Here is a 15,676-nt window from a genome sequence, read left to right as displayed (position 1 = left end):
ACACCCGGGCTTCATGTGATAAACTGTGAGCTTTATTGTTGAGTCCCTTCTTTTATAGGCAGTTCGAAACTCCTGGGTCTAGACAGCTCATTGGCCTGAGCCTCCCACAGCCCAGCTCCTGACCAGTGAGATGCCTGCAGCGCTAAGTGGAACGTGATAAGTGAAGGTCCCTGTCTGTCAGCCCAGGACTCCAGTACCACAGAGCTGCTGGAGCTGGGATGCACACTCCACCTTGCTGCTCACAGCTTCCTTTAGGCCAAGCAGCTCAAGGGAAGCACATGGAGCTTTGTGAACCTCCCCAGGGGCTGAGGTCATTGCAACACGTCCGGCCCCAAACCTTAACAGGGCAGTTCTGCTGGCCAGGAGTTTGTGTTTCTGGAGCTGGACATCACTCAGAGCTTGTTGGCTGCTCTGTTTCACAGATTAAATCTCCCTCCTTCTTGATCAGGTGTGCAGGTTACAAAGATCAAACAGCAAAGAACATGCAATCTCAATTCAAATTTGCATATTTCCCACTTAGCAACAAGATGATGTGAGAAGCAGGACTGGCACAGAACAATCATACTTGGTGACCACCTTGGAAAGGCAATTATAGTAATAAGGGACAATAGAAATAAACTTCAAAAAAAAGATTAAGGCTTTTATTGACAGAATGTGAAGAACAGAACAGCAGCTGTGTTTGCTGAACAGAATCAGCAAATATAGTGCTAACAATTTCTTCAACTGTAGGTGCAGCTGGGAATCTGACCCAAGGGACCATGAATACTAAAGCCATGAAATAAAATGTACATATAATGAGTAAAAGAAAATTAATATAATGGAAGTATCTGCTGTTTAAATGTAGCCTATTCAATGTGGCCATGGTGTTATTCCTTTCCCAGCTCTTTGACAGTGTCCCAGTCTTTATATTTGGGGTTTTGTCCTGGGTTGTAAGATAAGCTTGTATTCAATTTGCCATCTGTTGAAGGTTGGGCAGGTTTGTTATCTTTTCCAAGAACAATGGTTTGCTCCGAAGAGGTAATGGTTTGTTAATGGGCCATTGACTGATTCAATGCAGGGCTGGTAACGTAACACCATCCCATTATGAGATGTTCCACCCAGAGGGGGAAGCCAAGCACTCTTTTATTGGATAAAAGGGGTACCTTTTGGGGGACAGAGCAGCTCTCTCTTTGCGGGATTCCCAGAGAAGCAGCTCCTTCGGCAGGATTCCCAGAGAAGCGGCCGGAGTGCGGTGAGGCAGCGGCGGCGGAGTTCGGAGGCGGCCCCGGCGCAGAGGAAGACCGGCCCAACTGCCACCAGATCTTCAGAGAAAACTATACCCTTCTAAAGATCACCACTGCAGCTGCAGTTCATCAGCCACTGCAAGAGAAGCAGCTATCATTCCCACCGGACTGCTACCAACACCCCGACTCCTCAGGTTGTGGACTTTATCACTAGTTTTGTTTGTACCGATTGCATTTGCCTTTTAAAATTGTTATCTAGTTTTCTCCTAGTAAAGAATTGTTACTCCCATTCCCATATCATTGCCTGAGAGCCTTTTAATTTAAAAATCCTAGTAATTCGGAAAGAGGGGGTTTACCTTCTCCATTGCACAGGAGGCTTTAGCCCTCCTTCACAGACTCCTGTCTTGTCGAACCAAGACAGGTTTGAAATCCAGAGATGGACAGAACACTTCCTCTCCCCAGTCAGAAATGAATTTGTTATCATGTGTGCCTAATGAGAGACCTTCCTTCTACCCAGGACTTGTACTTAATGGCTTTGCATTCCCAAAGACACGGCATTTCTTCTGTCCTGTTAGGATAATGATTTTTGTCAATGTACAAGGACAGACACATTGATTCAACAAACACACCACTAATGGACATAAAGGCTGTGTCAGACCAAAACAAGGGAAGGGGTAAGAAATGTGTGACAGAAGTGGCAGTATGGTTGCTGCAATGAGCTGTTACTAATTGCCACAACTGGTGTTCTTCACAAGTTGTGGAAAATGCACAAAAGGGGGTGGCCAGGTAGCGCAGATGACACTGCTTGAGATCCACAGGTGTGCAAAAAAAAAACCAAAAAACCTCAAGTTTGTTTGACTTTCCCTTGGGTTTTAAAAGCAAACTGTACCCTCCACAGCTCTTATAAATCTGTGTGTTTTTCCCTTCCAGTCTGGCTTTGTTTCATGAGCTGTTGCCAAAACTGCATTCTGTGTTCTTTCAGTTTCTCTGCTGCCTTTTGCTCCAGGTCTATTCCCAGGTATTTTTCCTCCAGGTCATACAGTGGCCAATGGACCAAGCCCTCTCCGTTGGGATTTCTGGAAATAATAGAAGGAAATGTTAGCTCTCTCTTTGCCAATCCATTGCTCTCTGACTGCTCAGCTTCAGAGCATTTCAGAAAACCAACAGATGAGCCCAGATGATGTGATTCTGGTACCTGAATAAATGGACAGTATTTTATGAAAATGCTCATCAGTGGAACAGCAAAAGTCTAAGAGCTGCCATTAATTTGAGATCTAAACCTCCATTGCAGATGGAGTAACTGCTCTTAGATTTTTTTATTTCCTTGTGTCTGCAGGTTCTTCTAAAAGACCATTAAGAAGAGAAATTGCTTCAATATTTAACTTAAATTCTGCCAAATTTCCAGGAACCACCATATAAGTAGTGCTTCAGGCAGGTAAGTATGTTCTGGGCAGCACAGACGAAACTTGAGCTGCAACCAGCATTGTGATTCTCACCCGTTTTTAGCAAAGTTGGTCCAGTATCTCATAACAGTTCTGCTCAGTTTATTTTCTTCTTTTGTAGCCCCTCCTGCAAAGGGAGAGATGAAACAGCCACATTAGAAAGTAAATAATTTGTATCAGCTATATCAATTGCAACACTTCTCCTGGTTGCCCTGAGCTGTTGGGAGTTTTTCCTGGAAGAGACCTGCAGATAAAATGAGAAGTACCTACTAGTGAAGACAGAAAATGTTGATGATCGTTATAAAGCTTATGGTATATAAGTTATATAAATATATTGTTTATAATGCTTCAAAGAGAGAAATTCTGTTCTAAAGCCCTGCAGTGATTGAAGTGAGTAATAATGAGGTTCTAAAAGGAATAAGGAGTAAGCATGGGTGCATCACCTGCTAAGAATGGCTTTCCAAAGACAAAGGCAATCTCAGCTCCGTGATCTGCTTTTACAAACTCTGGTACCACACCTTCCACTGAACTCGGTCGATGTTGGAATTCATAGAAGTAGACTGGGTTGCCAGCATCTAGAGGATACAGAAAAGTGCTGCTTTGAGAGCTGAAAATACCTGCTCCAGAGATGATAAACTTCCATGAAAAACTGTTTTGGTTAAATGAAAACACTGCCGGTTCTCTGGATAGTGAAAAGTGCTGCACACGGGCCAAACCAGCCCCAGATAGAGTTCTACAGCTGTTCTGAAGCTGCTGGCTTACCTCTGTGGTATCTGGCCACTTCCACAGCTGAGATGACAAAGTAGACATCTCCCATTGCATCCAGGAGGCCATCTCGGACCTGAGCAGGGCTTTCTGCATGCCCCATGTACTCCCTGTACACTCTGTCAACAACTTCAGATGTAAGGCCCTGAAACAGCAAGAAAAAGTACTTGTAAGGATGATGAGCATTATAAGGAGGAACAGCAGTGAGTGAGTGTGGCACCTGCACATCCCTGGCAAATCCTCAGCAACAGCTTTCAGAGAAAACCCTCAGCTGTGCCAGAGTGTGGCTTGGAGCTCAGGATTGCAGTTACACAGCTATGGGTACAGGTGATCTCAGGGAAAAGAGGGATGCAAGATCAAAGGATCAACCACCTTCAGATAAACAGCAGTCAGTGATGCTGATTGTTCTCTCTACTGTGGAAACACCTTCATAACAGCACAGAAATCCTGCTGGATTCCATAAACTCCATTGATTGTTGTAGAAGACCATAATTTCTCCCATTCAGAACAAGCCTGGGCTCTGCATTTCCAAGGTCATGGTGGAGGTTGGTGTCATTGAATGAATGATCCTTGCAAGTACTGGCCCTGCTTCTAGATCCTTAATTCTTACCTCTTAATCTGTGTTTCTCTAGCTAGCAGTTTCAGGAGAGCACAAAGCCACCACAAAGCCAAGAGATTTATAAATTACAGAGAAGCAAAACCTCAAGAAACCTGAACAAAGGTGTCAGTGCTCCCCAAACCTCTCGGGCTTTTCTTTCCAGAGCCCAACTGCTGCTTTAGGAGGTCGTGTCCCATAGGTCTCCTGCCATACCTGCTGGTACTCTGCACATCTTGCACAACCTGAGGGTATCTAAAATGTCCCAGGTGACCTGTGTTTAGGTACTCCTGGATTGCCACTGAACTCCTTTTTAAGAAGAGGGGCGTTTAGGCTGGAAATGTAGAGAGTATTTCCAGTCACTAGAGGTAACAGGAATGCAGCACATCTGTGCCCATGTATGCCCCAATTCAGGGAGCTGTCCAGCACAATGGCATTTCCCTGTGAAATGAGTTCTTCCAGGGGTAATAACAGCCAGAGCAGAGAAGCAGCAGCACTGGGTTATTCTGAAACTGGTCTCTTACCTTATTGAGTACTGCTAAGTTGCTCTGTAAAATTTGACGTGCAACATCTTTATCCAGACCATCCGCAAAAGGAGGATATTTCATCGCCTGTATGACACAGACAATCATACTTATATAAAACAGCCACTATTTAAAAAATGATGTTTAAATAACACTATAATTCTCTTACCATAGGAATTGCCCATCCGAATTCACAGTTATTTACTCCTATTATGTATGGGACCTCATTCATTGATTTTTCAGATAGTAATTCCTTGGGACTTTTTGGAAAAAATACACCATCTACACATGAATTGATGAAAAAGAAATCCTGAACAAAAAGGGAATAAAGAAAAAGAAAGCTTCATTAAAACATTCATTTTGCTTCTTAAAGATGTTCAGATTTTACTGCAGTTCCAAACTGAAGCCAAATATAAATAGAACAAATAATATTATCCAAGCCATTTTAAATGTGTTTTCTGACTGATTTTCTGCACTAGGCAGGAGGGTCTGTGAAGATATTTATATTGTTTGTGAAGCAGAAGTCATTATGTTGAATTTACATATTTTCTTAGTTCAATATGGGCATGGATGTGTGGAACAGTGGGGAAAAACCACTTCTGTATTGAAATTTCAAAGGAACATAAGCATTATGATAAGAACTTTTAAGTTGGACATAATATATGATTTGATTTTCAGTTCTCCAGAATCATCTGTGCCATTTTCTTTTCCTTGCCCTGGCAGAGCACAATAGCAAACCACAGGTGATTCCAAGTGCATGCAGAATAGAAGGTCAGGACAGGAACCTGTTTGCAATTTTCAGGCGAGGTGTCCTTGCAGACCTGCAATGCTGTCATGTCCTGAAAAATCAAGAAAAGTCACAATTTACATGCACTTCAGGTTTGAATATTAAAGCTCACAAAGAGCATTCTCTGTTATGCAAAAGTCTGAGGTGTCATTGAAATGCACAAAGTATCATTTCACCTACCATTTTCAGTGCTATCTGTAGTAATTCTTCTTCTGTTTTTCCTCTCAAGCATTCAACCATTGCAGCTGAACTGGACTTTTCACAGCCAGAGGCAGCAGCAATTTTCTGCAAGCAGTGAGAACAAACATTTTTGAACACATTTGCTGTGTCTGGCTCTATGAGACAGCGAGTCCAGCAAAGCTCCTGCACAAAGGTTGCTGGAGCCTGGCTTGCTCCAGGTCCAGAGGGAGGGCACTGGAAGCCCTCACAATCCTTCAGACCATGAGCTGGGCATAAGGGGAAAACCTCTTCCTTCAAGTTTTTTTGATACAGAAATATTCTAAGACAATTCTGGTAAATAACAGGCTGGGCTGAGGAGACTGGGTGACATGAAGGAGGTAGAGAATAAACCATCTGCAGGGGAACAGAGAGCACATTCTGCCACTCTTGGTGATGACTTATTGTCTGCAGCAAGAGTTGTCATTAGAGAGAGCTGTCTCTTTTATTTCAGGTCCCAGTTTCTGGAAATTGTTCCTTGTAGTTGAAGAGAAAAGAAAAGAGTAGAAGCCTGTAGTTCTCAAATTTAAAAAAAAATTAATAAAGACTTGTTTATTGGCAGACTACAGGTATCAAATGGGAGGGGAAGAGAAGAGTATTCACAATCTGATACAATTTCCCAGGCAAAAGGTGTAAATGGACTCTTCTTGAAGACACTACATGAGATTTTTCATTTACATTTCATTCTTTTCTTTTTCTGGCTATCTGGCTGTTTGAATAGCAACACATCCTTAAACATGTACTGTTTGCACACTGTTTGTCTTTAGTGACTGCTTTGATTCACAAGAAAGAAACCATGTTTCTGTACTTTTGACTGAACAATTTACGATACACAGAACTAGCTGGGAAAAGTAATTAAAATTACCACAAATACACACTTGTGCATCCTCATTTGGCTGGTCAGTGAACAAGCCCAGGGTTACAGTGCCACTCTCTGAAATGGCCTTGTGGAACAAGCCTTTGGCCAGGGGAGATAAGACCTGTGAAAAAGCAAGAACAAGCATGTCAAGCACTGTTTTCTAGCCAGGGATTTTAGATTTCAGTATCAGCAGTGGCCATTTGGAGCATTTTGAAAGCCCATGTGGTAAGAGTGTCTTTGTGTAACCTCTGACCATAGTCCAGCTGTGCAAAGTTCTTTGCAGCGCTCGCAGGGACCAGGAGTTCAGTGCCTTTCTCCTCCCACTGCACTTTGCTTCCAAAGGTTCCTGGCACCACCCTGCAAGGCAGGTACAGAGGGAATGTGCCCAAGGCAGTCTGCTCTGCTGCAGAGGGGCAGGAAAGAGCTTCTGGCCAGAGGAAACAGGGATTTGTCTGCCATGTACAATGAAGCCTGGCTGCACTGTGACATCTGTACCAAAGTGGGAGGGACGGGACAAGGGGAGCATCACAGCCAGTGTGCTCTGTGCTGGAGTAAAGATGTTACACCAGCACTGGGTCACAAACTGCAGGGCTGCATCAGCTACCAGGAGTATTCACCTCCATCACTTTGCATAAGTGGCTGTCAAAGCAAACAGAAAATGGGCACAAGCCCACAACTCCTCATAAAGCACTTTTCTCAATGAGGTTAGACTTTGAGGGTTTTTTACATTGAAAAAGAACAACCCAAACCAAGCAGAATTCAATTCAGCAGATAAAGGATAACATATTGTTACTTAACTACAACCTTAGAGTATGAAAATTACACATTTTTATCATTCAAAATCTGTATTGTTTTGCTGTACTGCTGCCTCATTGTTGTCTCAAATACCCAGGTGATGTGTCACTGTAACACCATCCCTTTTCTCTCACTGACTTCTCATGCAGATACTGCAAATGGATGGAGGGGTTTTTATCCTCTAAGTAATTCAAGTTCCATACTACTGTGAACTTACAAGAGCAGAAACACTGATTCCTCCTGCAGACTCTCCAAAGATGGTGACAGATCCTGGATCTCCTCCAAAATGCATGATATTTTCCTGAATCCACCGAAGAGCTGCTACTTGGTCTAAATATCCCCAGTTACCTCGGGCATGCTCATCACCAGTGCTGCATGGACAGAACAGCTTTGTTCAAATGCTCAGTGCAGACAAAGAGGCAGAAAGAAACACAATATGTGGTGTGAGTAATCATCTGCCATTCTCTACACAGAACCTCCCTACACAACTGACAGATGAATGGCTCGGGAAGCCCTGAGACTGGAGCAGCAGCCCCACAAGAACAGATCTGGAAGCTGCCTTGGGACTGGAAATTGTCCCCAACGCTTGCAGGTGCAGTTCAGAAATGTTTCTTTGCATAAGCAATTCTTCTGCACTCCTCTTTACAAAGGCTTTGCACACATCCTTTTGGAAATCACTTTGGCAAAATAGATCAACCAACTTACCTAAAATATCCAGCAATACCTAGTCTGTACTGAATTGTTACAACCACCACATTGTCAAAGGCTGCCATTGCTGAGCCATCATAGGATGAAGCTGCTCCAACAACTAATCCACCCCCATGGATCCATACTAAGACCTGGGAAGAGAAAAACAGCATCAAGCCAGCACAGGTAAGAGCCCCCAGTGATAAACGCTAATTATAGCCCAAGATATAATATTTTGTGTTATTTCAATCCTGATTCTTTCAGAATATATTTCAGATATTACAGAAATCTTTCAGATATTACAGATATTTCAGAAATCTTTCAGATATTACAGAAATCTAAGGCCTGCAGGTCTACAAAGTGGCATTGATTTTGTTAAGTGCCTACACTGTGTCAGTGCCCTGTGTCTTTGGACAGATCATTTAGATTAAATCAAGTGCTGCTTAGTTAGAATGACAATACAATTTTACTTGTAAAACAAGATTTTGTGTCTCTTTTCAATTTCAGCTAATATTTGCTGGGGTCAAGCATGGAAGTTGATCATCACTACAAAAGTGCCCCTGCACGTCTGCTCATGGCACAGGCTGAGTGTTGGCTATCAGAAAATTTTGCTCAAGGTGTTGTAAGATTTTTGCTTACAGGCAGCTTCTCCTGTTTTCCTGTAGAAACGGGTGTGTACACATTTAAGTACAGGCAATCCTCAGACACTCGCAGAGGAACTTTCTCTTTTCTGTTGGTAATCATATCTGAAATATTCTGTCCTTGTACTTGGTCCTGTAGACACCTAAATAAATGGAAAGTAATAAGCAAGAGAATTGACTAAAACCAGAAAGTTGTGAAGAGAAGTTTTTTGTACTTCCACAGCAAAGTGCCAACCAGAAACCGATCTCTAGCACACTTCTAGATTGGTCACAACTGCAAACATAGTATTTTTTTGCTTTTAATATATTTTTTTTCTTTGACTAGTCATTAATGAGATCTGTAAAAATAAAGCCACTGCAGTACACAGTGACATGTAGATACACTTTAGCATGTTTCAAAATATCACAGAATTATATCAGGAAATACATATGGTGTGGTGGCTTGCATGGGAGGCATTCACGGAAGTGCTGCAGAGCTTCTAGCCTCTGCAAATCTGTACACGTTTCTGTGATGGACACATGTTGAAGTCGAAGGAAATGCAGGAACTTCCTCGTTCTGCTCCGGTGGGCACACAGGTGCCGGGGCCGAGCCCTGGTCGGGCACCCTTTCCTGGGGCGCCCGCTCCATCGGGGCCGGCCAGGGCAGGGGAGCCCGCGGGGCCGAGGCCGGGCCGGGCCACGGCTGCCATTTCGTGCTGCCAGCCCGGAGGCCGAGTCCGCCGGCCCCCAGGAGCAGCCCTGGGCCGGGCCAGCTCAGCCAGGATTCTACCCCTGCTGAGGTTCAGCCACAACCCCTGCAGAGGGGGAGGAGAAGCCATCAGCCCCCCCAGACACGGCTTTGGCTGCAAGGTCCCGAGCCCGGCCGGGCCAGTGACCATCAGCAGGCCCGGGCGAGACGTTAACTTGTTCAGTGCTTCCATCCTCCCGCAAGTGAGAGAAAATAACAAAAGGCAATGTAGAGGAGCAACATGAAAACACAGAAGTCAGTGAAGAAGTCCCAGATGGGAGGGATGAGGAGATACCTTGATTCTGGGGCTGAAATCCTCTTGTAAAGCTATGTAGAAAAGACTTTTTCCCTATAACGCATGAAGGTATGGGGAGTTGAAATTGCCCCAATTATAGATATTGAGCAAAGGCCTCCATGCTAAGTAAACAGATGTTAAAGTAGCTGTGATCCTGTGAGAAGTTTGAACAGAGAAGGAGAGAAGAGTGATGAAAATCCCGTGCCCCCAGGAAGAATAGGATTTCTGAGCTAGATAATGAGAACCTTTGCCTTTGAATAGCTCAATTTAAAACAGTACTCCATAAGTTGACATGGCCCATGACCACAGCTGTGGGAAAAGCTAGTGGAAAATGGAAAGGATTTCATGATTGCAGATTTCCATGGATGGCTGCTATTCATGAAGAGCGCCACGAGAGAACTGTTTTCTTGTGGAGAACACTCCATAACATTAACAAGAGGAACTACTCTCTGTAAGTGAATTAAAGAAAAGACTATTCTAGAGGTGGTAAAATTAAATTTAAGGTTTTGTTTCTTTACATTGTCATTGGGAAAGAAAAGGTTCTGGAGAGAGGAAAGGGATCCTGAAAATTTTGTTCTGATTCTTATTACTCTTCATTTTCGTAACTGTTAATAAGTTTTTCTTTATATTATTTTAATGTTTTGAGCCTGCTTTGACTTCCCCCTGGTCCTAGCTCACAGCAGAAAATGCGTGAGCTCACAGAGTGTCTTTAGAAATGCATCCACTGGAACAGCTGCAGGTGCAACGAGAGGGCACCAAGGAATTTGTCTTTGTGGATGGCCCTGTGTGCACGTCAGTGTCAGGGAAGTGCACAGAGTATAACATCTACAAAGGTTCAGTGGTTTGATCATTGCCTTACATTGGTGGGTAGGAAGTGGCATCTCTGACACCTTCCCAAGGCTCAGGTGGCTGGGGTTCAGAAAACCTCAGGGATCCAAGCGGAGGCTTAGCAAAAGGAAGTCCCAAAAAGACATTTACAGTCCTCTCAGCTGTGTCCACTGTGAATGGGTAGCCTCGCACTCTCCCATATTTGGTCTCCGCTTCTGGTTCTTCTGTGGGACAGCAGCACAAAATCACATCATTGCTCTGTTTGAAAGTAATTGCTAGATTTGCTACTTAAATATACACCTTTTGTTCCCCTAAACAAGTACTTTTTATACGTAAAGCTTCAACATACTCTCATCAGATTTAACAGTACGCTATTCTAATCTGCTATTTTATTTTACTAATTTCATTACTAGTGTTTACTCATTTAAATTTTAGATTTACTAATTTATTCTAACACACTTTTATTATACCTTTATTAAATCATTGTAGCTGACATTATTTCAGCCTTCGTTTTGATTGGTCTGTATGTACAATCTCCTTCAGGTATGTAATTTGCACTGTCTTACCACACACACTTTAGTGGTTGCATATAGATTTTAATGTTTTGTTTTGCGCTGGGTTGTTACGTAAAAACCCAATAAGGTTGCTCTCATTAAGAAAAGACAATAATCAGAGAAAATATATTCCAGACCCTTGATAAAGCTTCTAACATAGCTGAAATAGTCTGGCACAAACAATTCCTGTGAACATTTAATCAAGAATCATTTTAAGATCTGTGTGAAAATTCAAACATCAAATTAGAGACATGCTACTGTGGCTGTTTGGCCTCAGCGGGCAAGGTTTTGGGACAGGGATTTGATTTTGCTATTTGCAAAGAAGGCAAGTAAGACAAATGACTGAAAGCAGAGTAAAAACTGAAATGAAATTACTGTTACTGCAGCTCAGTTTGTGTGCCCTGCTCAGCTCAGGGTTTGTGCCCATCTCTGCCCAGGATTTATGCCCAACTCTCCCCAGGGATGGTGCCCAGCTCAGCCCAGGTTTTATGTTCAGCTCTGCCAAGAGATTGTGCCCAGCTCTCCTCAGGGTTTTTGTTCATCTCTGCCCAAAGGTTGTGCCTAGGTGTCCCCAGGGTTTGAGCCCTTCCCTGCCCAGGGTCTGTGCCCATCCCTGCCCAGGTCTGTGCCCATCCCTGCCCAGGTTTGTGCCCATCCCTGCCCAGTGTCTGTGCCCATCCCTGCCCAGGGTCTGTGTCCATCCCTGCCCAGGTTTGTGCCCATCCCTGCCCAGTGTCTGTGCCCATCCCTGCCCAGGGTCTGTGCCCATCCCTGCCCAGGTCTGTGCCCATCCCTGCCCAGGTTTGTGCCCATCCCTGCCCAGGGTCTGTGTCCATCACTCCCCAGGGTCTGTGCCCATCCCTGCCCAGGGTCTGTGCCCATCACTCCCCAGGGTCTGTGCCCATCACTCCCCAGGTTTGTGCCCATCCCTGCCCAGGTCTGTGCCCATCCCTGCCCAGGTCTGTGCCCATCCCTGCCCAGGTTTGAGCCCTGCTCCCGGGTGGCTCCGGGAGGCAGCTGCAGGAGCCCCTCGCCCTCCATGCCCGGGGGCAGTAGCCCCGGTGTTTACCTGCGGCCACCAGCGCCGTGCCCCCGAGGAAGAGGACGCAGGCCAGCAGCGCCGTGTCCCTCGCAGCTGCCATGGTGCCGCTGGCACCGAGCCCGCAGGCCGGGCCTTTATAGGCTCGCCCTGGGCCACCCTACCCAAGGCGCACACGGGCGAGGCGAGGGCGTGCCCGGCCGCGAGCCAGGCCGGGAGCGGCGCGCTCGGCCGGCGGCGGGGAGCGCTCTGCCCCGCGGGGTCCCGCTGCCGCCCGCCGCTCCTTCCCAACGCCGCTCCCGCGCTCCCGGGCACAGCGGGCTCCGAATGCTCCGCAAGCCCCTCGCCTTCCCGGAGCGCTGGCCTGTGCTGCAGCACCTCCGGCTGCCGCCCCAGGGGACGGTTTGCTCACCCTGCACACGCCTGCAAGGCGCCTCGGCTCCAACTTCTTACGCTTGCTTCACTTGCTGTTAGGTCTCCGGGTGACGAGCACACTAGAGCCAAGGCCAAACCGATACCCCTGAAAAGTGTACTTTTACCGAAGGAAGATTGAGCGATTTGTATTCTCAGGAAAGCCTATTCTCTGACAAAATAACCAATACTAGAAAAATCACAGCTCTTCCTGCAGGGTGCAGGAGACACCTGACACTCAGTTCTGTGTGCTCAGGGTCGGTTGGAATAGTGTTGAAATACAGTAACAACAATGAGACGAATTAATCAGCTTTTGTAAAGTGGGAGCAATATTAAGTGAGTGGTAATTTGCGTGGTAACTCTACATCTAAAGCCTCTGGAAAATCCAGAGGATTTATGTCAATACATTTCACATCCATAATTGAAGGATGACATGAAAAGGAGAGAACAGATGAGCTGAGTAGAGATTTTCTGCTCACATTAGCTAGGAGGTTGTGTTTGTTTTATGCAAGCATTAGGCTCTGCCTTTTTCTTTTTTTTCCCCCTTGACTCAGTAGCTCTTGCCCCAGAAAGGCAGTTGTGCAATTTCAGGTCATGGGACTTCTCAGTTGTCAGAAACAGCATTTCAAAGAATCAGAGGATATGATGACAGAACGGTTTGGGTTGGAAGAAACCTCAAAGTTCTACTCATGCCACCTCTGCCATGGGCAGGGACACCTTCCTGTCCAAGCTGGTCTTGGGCACTGTCAGGGATGGTGCAGCCACAGCTGCTCTGGGCAGCTTGTGCCAGACCTCAGCACCCCCAGAGGGAGGAATTTCTTCTGTCTGTGTGATTTAAAGCCACCTTAGTTGGCTTGGAGCCATTCCCCCTTGTCCTGTTGCTACATGTCCTTGGCAAATGCCCCTGTCCATTTTTCTTGTAGGCTGCCCTGGGCTACTGCAAGGGGCTCTAAGGTGTGCCCAGAGCCTTCTCCTGACCTGGCTGAACAACCCAGTTCTCTCAGCCTGTCTCCACAGGAGAGGTGCTCCATTTCTCCAGATCCATTCCTGCTCACACCTCTCTTTACAGCTCAGTGGCTTACAAGACCCACAGTCTTTCAATTAGTTTAGGACATCTGTTATGCTCCTGTTAAGCCTGAGTGCTGTGGCTGTGCTTGAGCGCTTTCCTCCAAATGCTCCTCGTGTACCTTACTCCAAATCTTCCCCCGTGTGGTGCACAGGTGTGATTTACAGCCCCTGCAGAGAAGCCCCAGTCACCTTTAACCTGGCTGCTCCCAGAGCAAACTGGTGTCAGGCCCTGCAGGTGAGCCCAAGCAGTGCTGGCTGTGTGTGCAGCCTGGGCTGTGGTTGTGGTGGCTCCTGAGCTCTGCCCCAGTGCCCTGCACGCCCTGCCAGGCTGTGCTGGGGTGCAGCTCCAGAGGCTGAGGGCACGGCCAGGGCTCACTGGACTCTGGCAGATGGGGAAGAAAACAATGAAGACAAAAGCTTTGCTGCAGAATAACAATGAATTGTGGCACTATAGGTGTTCCCTGTCAGACCTTCTGCCTTAATTCTCAGGAGTGACACTAAAGGTCAATAAAACAGGTCTAGGAGTATTTTGTACTGTTTGAATATACAGTCTTTACAGTAATTATAAATGTGTGCATTGTCTATTGCAATTAATGGCACAGGAGCCTGGTGTACCAGTGATGGAGCTGAGAATAAGTTATCTTTTACCTCTATCTGTGTGATGAAGATTTCTGAGACACCTCAGAAGCACTGCACAGGACTAAAATGTACTCTTGTTTGCCTGCTTGGGTGCTGCTGTGCAGTCTCCTCTTACCTGGCACTGTTCTGGTTCCTAGCAAGGGAAAACTGTTTCCATGCAAGGTGTGGCTCAGCTCTCACACTGGGAGCATCTCACGTCTCATCTCACTCATGACCCACAAGCTGCAAAGCCAAATATCCTGGATAGAAGTACAGTAGAATACAGCACCTGCTGCTCTCTCCTTTTGTTGTAACAAACTTGATTTCCAAAACCAGTTTATCTTCTATGACCTGATCTTTGCTGATTTTACTAGACTCCATATTTTCCCATTTACTTTCCTTTTATTTCCCCCCTTCACTGCTATTTTAATTTCCAAGCTTTTCTCTTCAATCTCTGTTCTACTCACTACTTCTCTCTCAAGTATCCACTCTGCAAAAAATCTGAGTCCATATCCCATCCACAGGCCTAGAGAAGCAGCTGTTTTTAAAGCAGTATGTGTGCAGACCAGTTTCTGCAAACCCTGCCAATCCTACCTTTTTTGTAAGATAACAAAAAAATGGGACTTTAGATCCCTACAGGCTTGTGTGGAGATACTTTGGTGGCTCTGCAAGCATGGCCTATATGCTTTGCAAATGTGGAGACTCTTACCCCAGTGTAGTGGTTTTGGTTTGTTAATTTTAGATTTTTTTATTTTTGAGATTTCTTAACTAATGTGTTGATGAGTGTGGTTAATTACTAAGGTACTTACTTCTTGCTGTGAGATAGGATTAAGAGAAAGGTAAAGCAGATTTAAAACTTTAAAAGGGTATAAAGAAAATTTTATCAAAAGTTACTAAAGAAAAAAAATACTAAGAATCAAAACAAACTTTTTAGAATACTTCTCCTCCCCTCACAACTTTTTCTTTTTTACTGACAATGTAAAGAAACGAAACTTAAGATTTCTAGTTAGTTTGCTACATTTAAAATAGATTTTCTTTAGTTTACTAAGGGAGAGAAGTCTCTCTTTTTAAAGTTATGGAGACTTCTCCACAAGAGGAGAAAACAGTTCTCTTATGGCTCTTAATTTTGCCACACCTGGAGAACCCTGACATTGTGAAGTCTTCCCTATTTTTACAAGTCTTTTTACAGGTTGTTTATGGGCTATGTTGACTTATGGGGTATTGTTTTAAAGATGCACTGTTTCAAAGTTCTTATTATCTATTTCTAAAATCATCTTTATCCCTGGGAACAGGGATCTTCTTTTCTTGGAAGTACAGGACTACTTTTTTTTTTTCTCTGTTCATATTTCTCATGGGATTACAGTTACTTTAACATCTGCTTATCTTAGCATGGAGGTTTTTGCTTGATATTAACTTGAACAATTTCATCTGCCTATAGTTTCATGTGTTGTAGAAAAAAAGAGTTTTTTCCTCTATGGCTTACAAGAGGATTTCAGCCTTAAGATCAAAGCATCTTCTCCTTTCTCTTATCTGAGACTTAACTTTTTCTTCACTGACTTCAATGTCTTTATGTTGTTCTTTTATATGTTTGTATCTTGTTCC

General features: G+C 44.8%; 1 protein-coding gene across 1 annotated transcript; it reads right to left on the bottom strand.

Annotated features, from left to right (window-relative positions):
* Positions 1-623: 623 nt before the first annotated feature.
* Positions 624-12,135, bottom strand: LOC110473813 (fatty acyl-CoA hydrolase precursor, medium chain). Its single transcript, XM_077786256.1, has 14 exons — positions 12,008-12,135; positions 10,416-10,608; positions 8,533-8,677; positions 7,912-8,045; positions 7,424-7,577; positions 6,431-6,532; positions 5,517-5,621; positions 5,335-5,388; positions 4,719-4,859; positions 4,550-4,636; positions 3,428-3,575; positions 3,109-3,240; positions 2,720-2,792; positions 624-2,299 (listed from the first exon to the last, which is right to left on the bottom strand). The coding sequence occupies exons 1-14, from the start codon at positions 12,078-12,080 to the stop codon at positions 2,125-2,127; spliced, it is 1,716 nt and encodes a 571-aa protein (XP_077642382.1). The 5' UTR covers positions 12,081-12,135; the 3' UTR covers positions 624-2,124.
* Positions 12,136-15,676: the final 3,541 nt, after the last annotated feature.

The sequence above is a fragment of the Lonchura striata genome, chromosome 13, assembly GCF_046129695.1.
Source record: "Lonchura striata isolate bLonStr1 chromosome 13, bLonStr1.mat, whole genome shotgun sequence".
Taxonomy (NCBI): Eukaryota; Metazoa; Chordata; class Aves; order Passeriformes; family Estrildidae; genus Lonchura; species Lonchura striata.
This window is presented reverse-complemented; position numbering and strand designations above follow the sequence as displayed.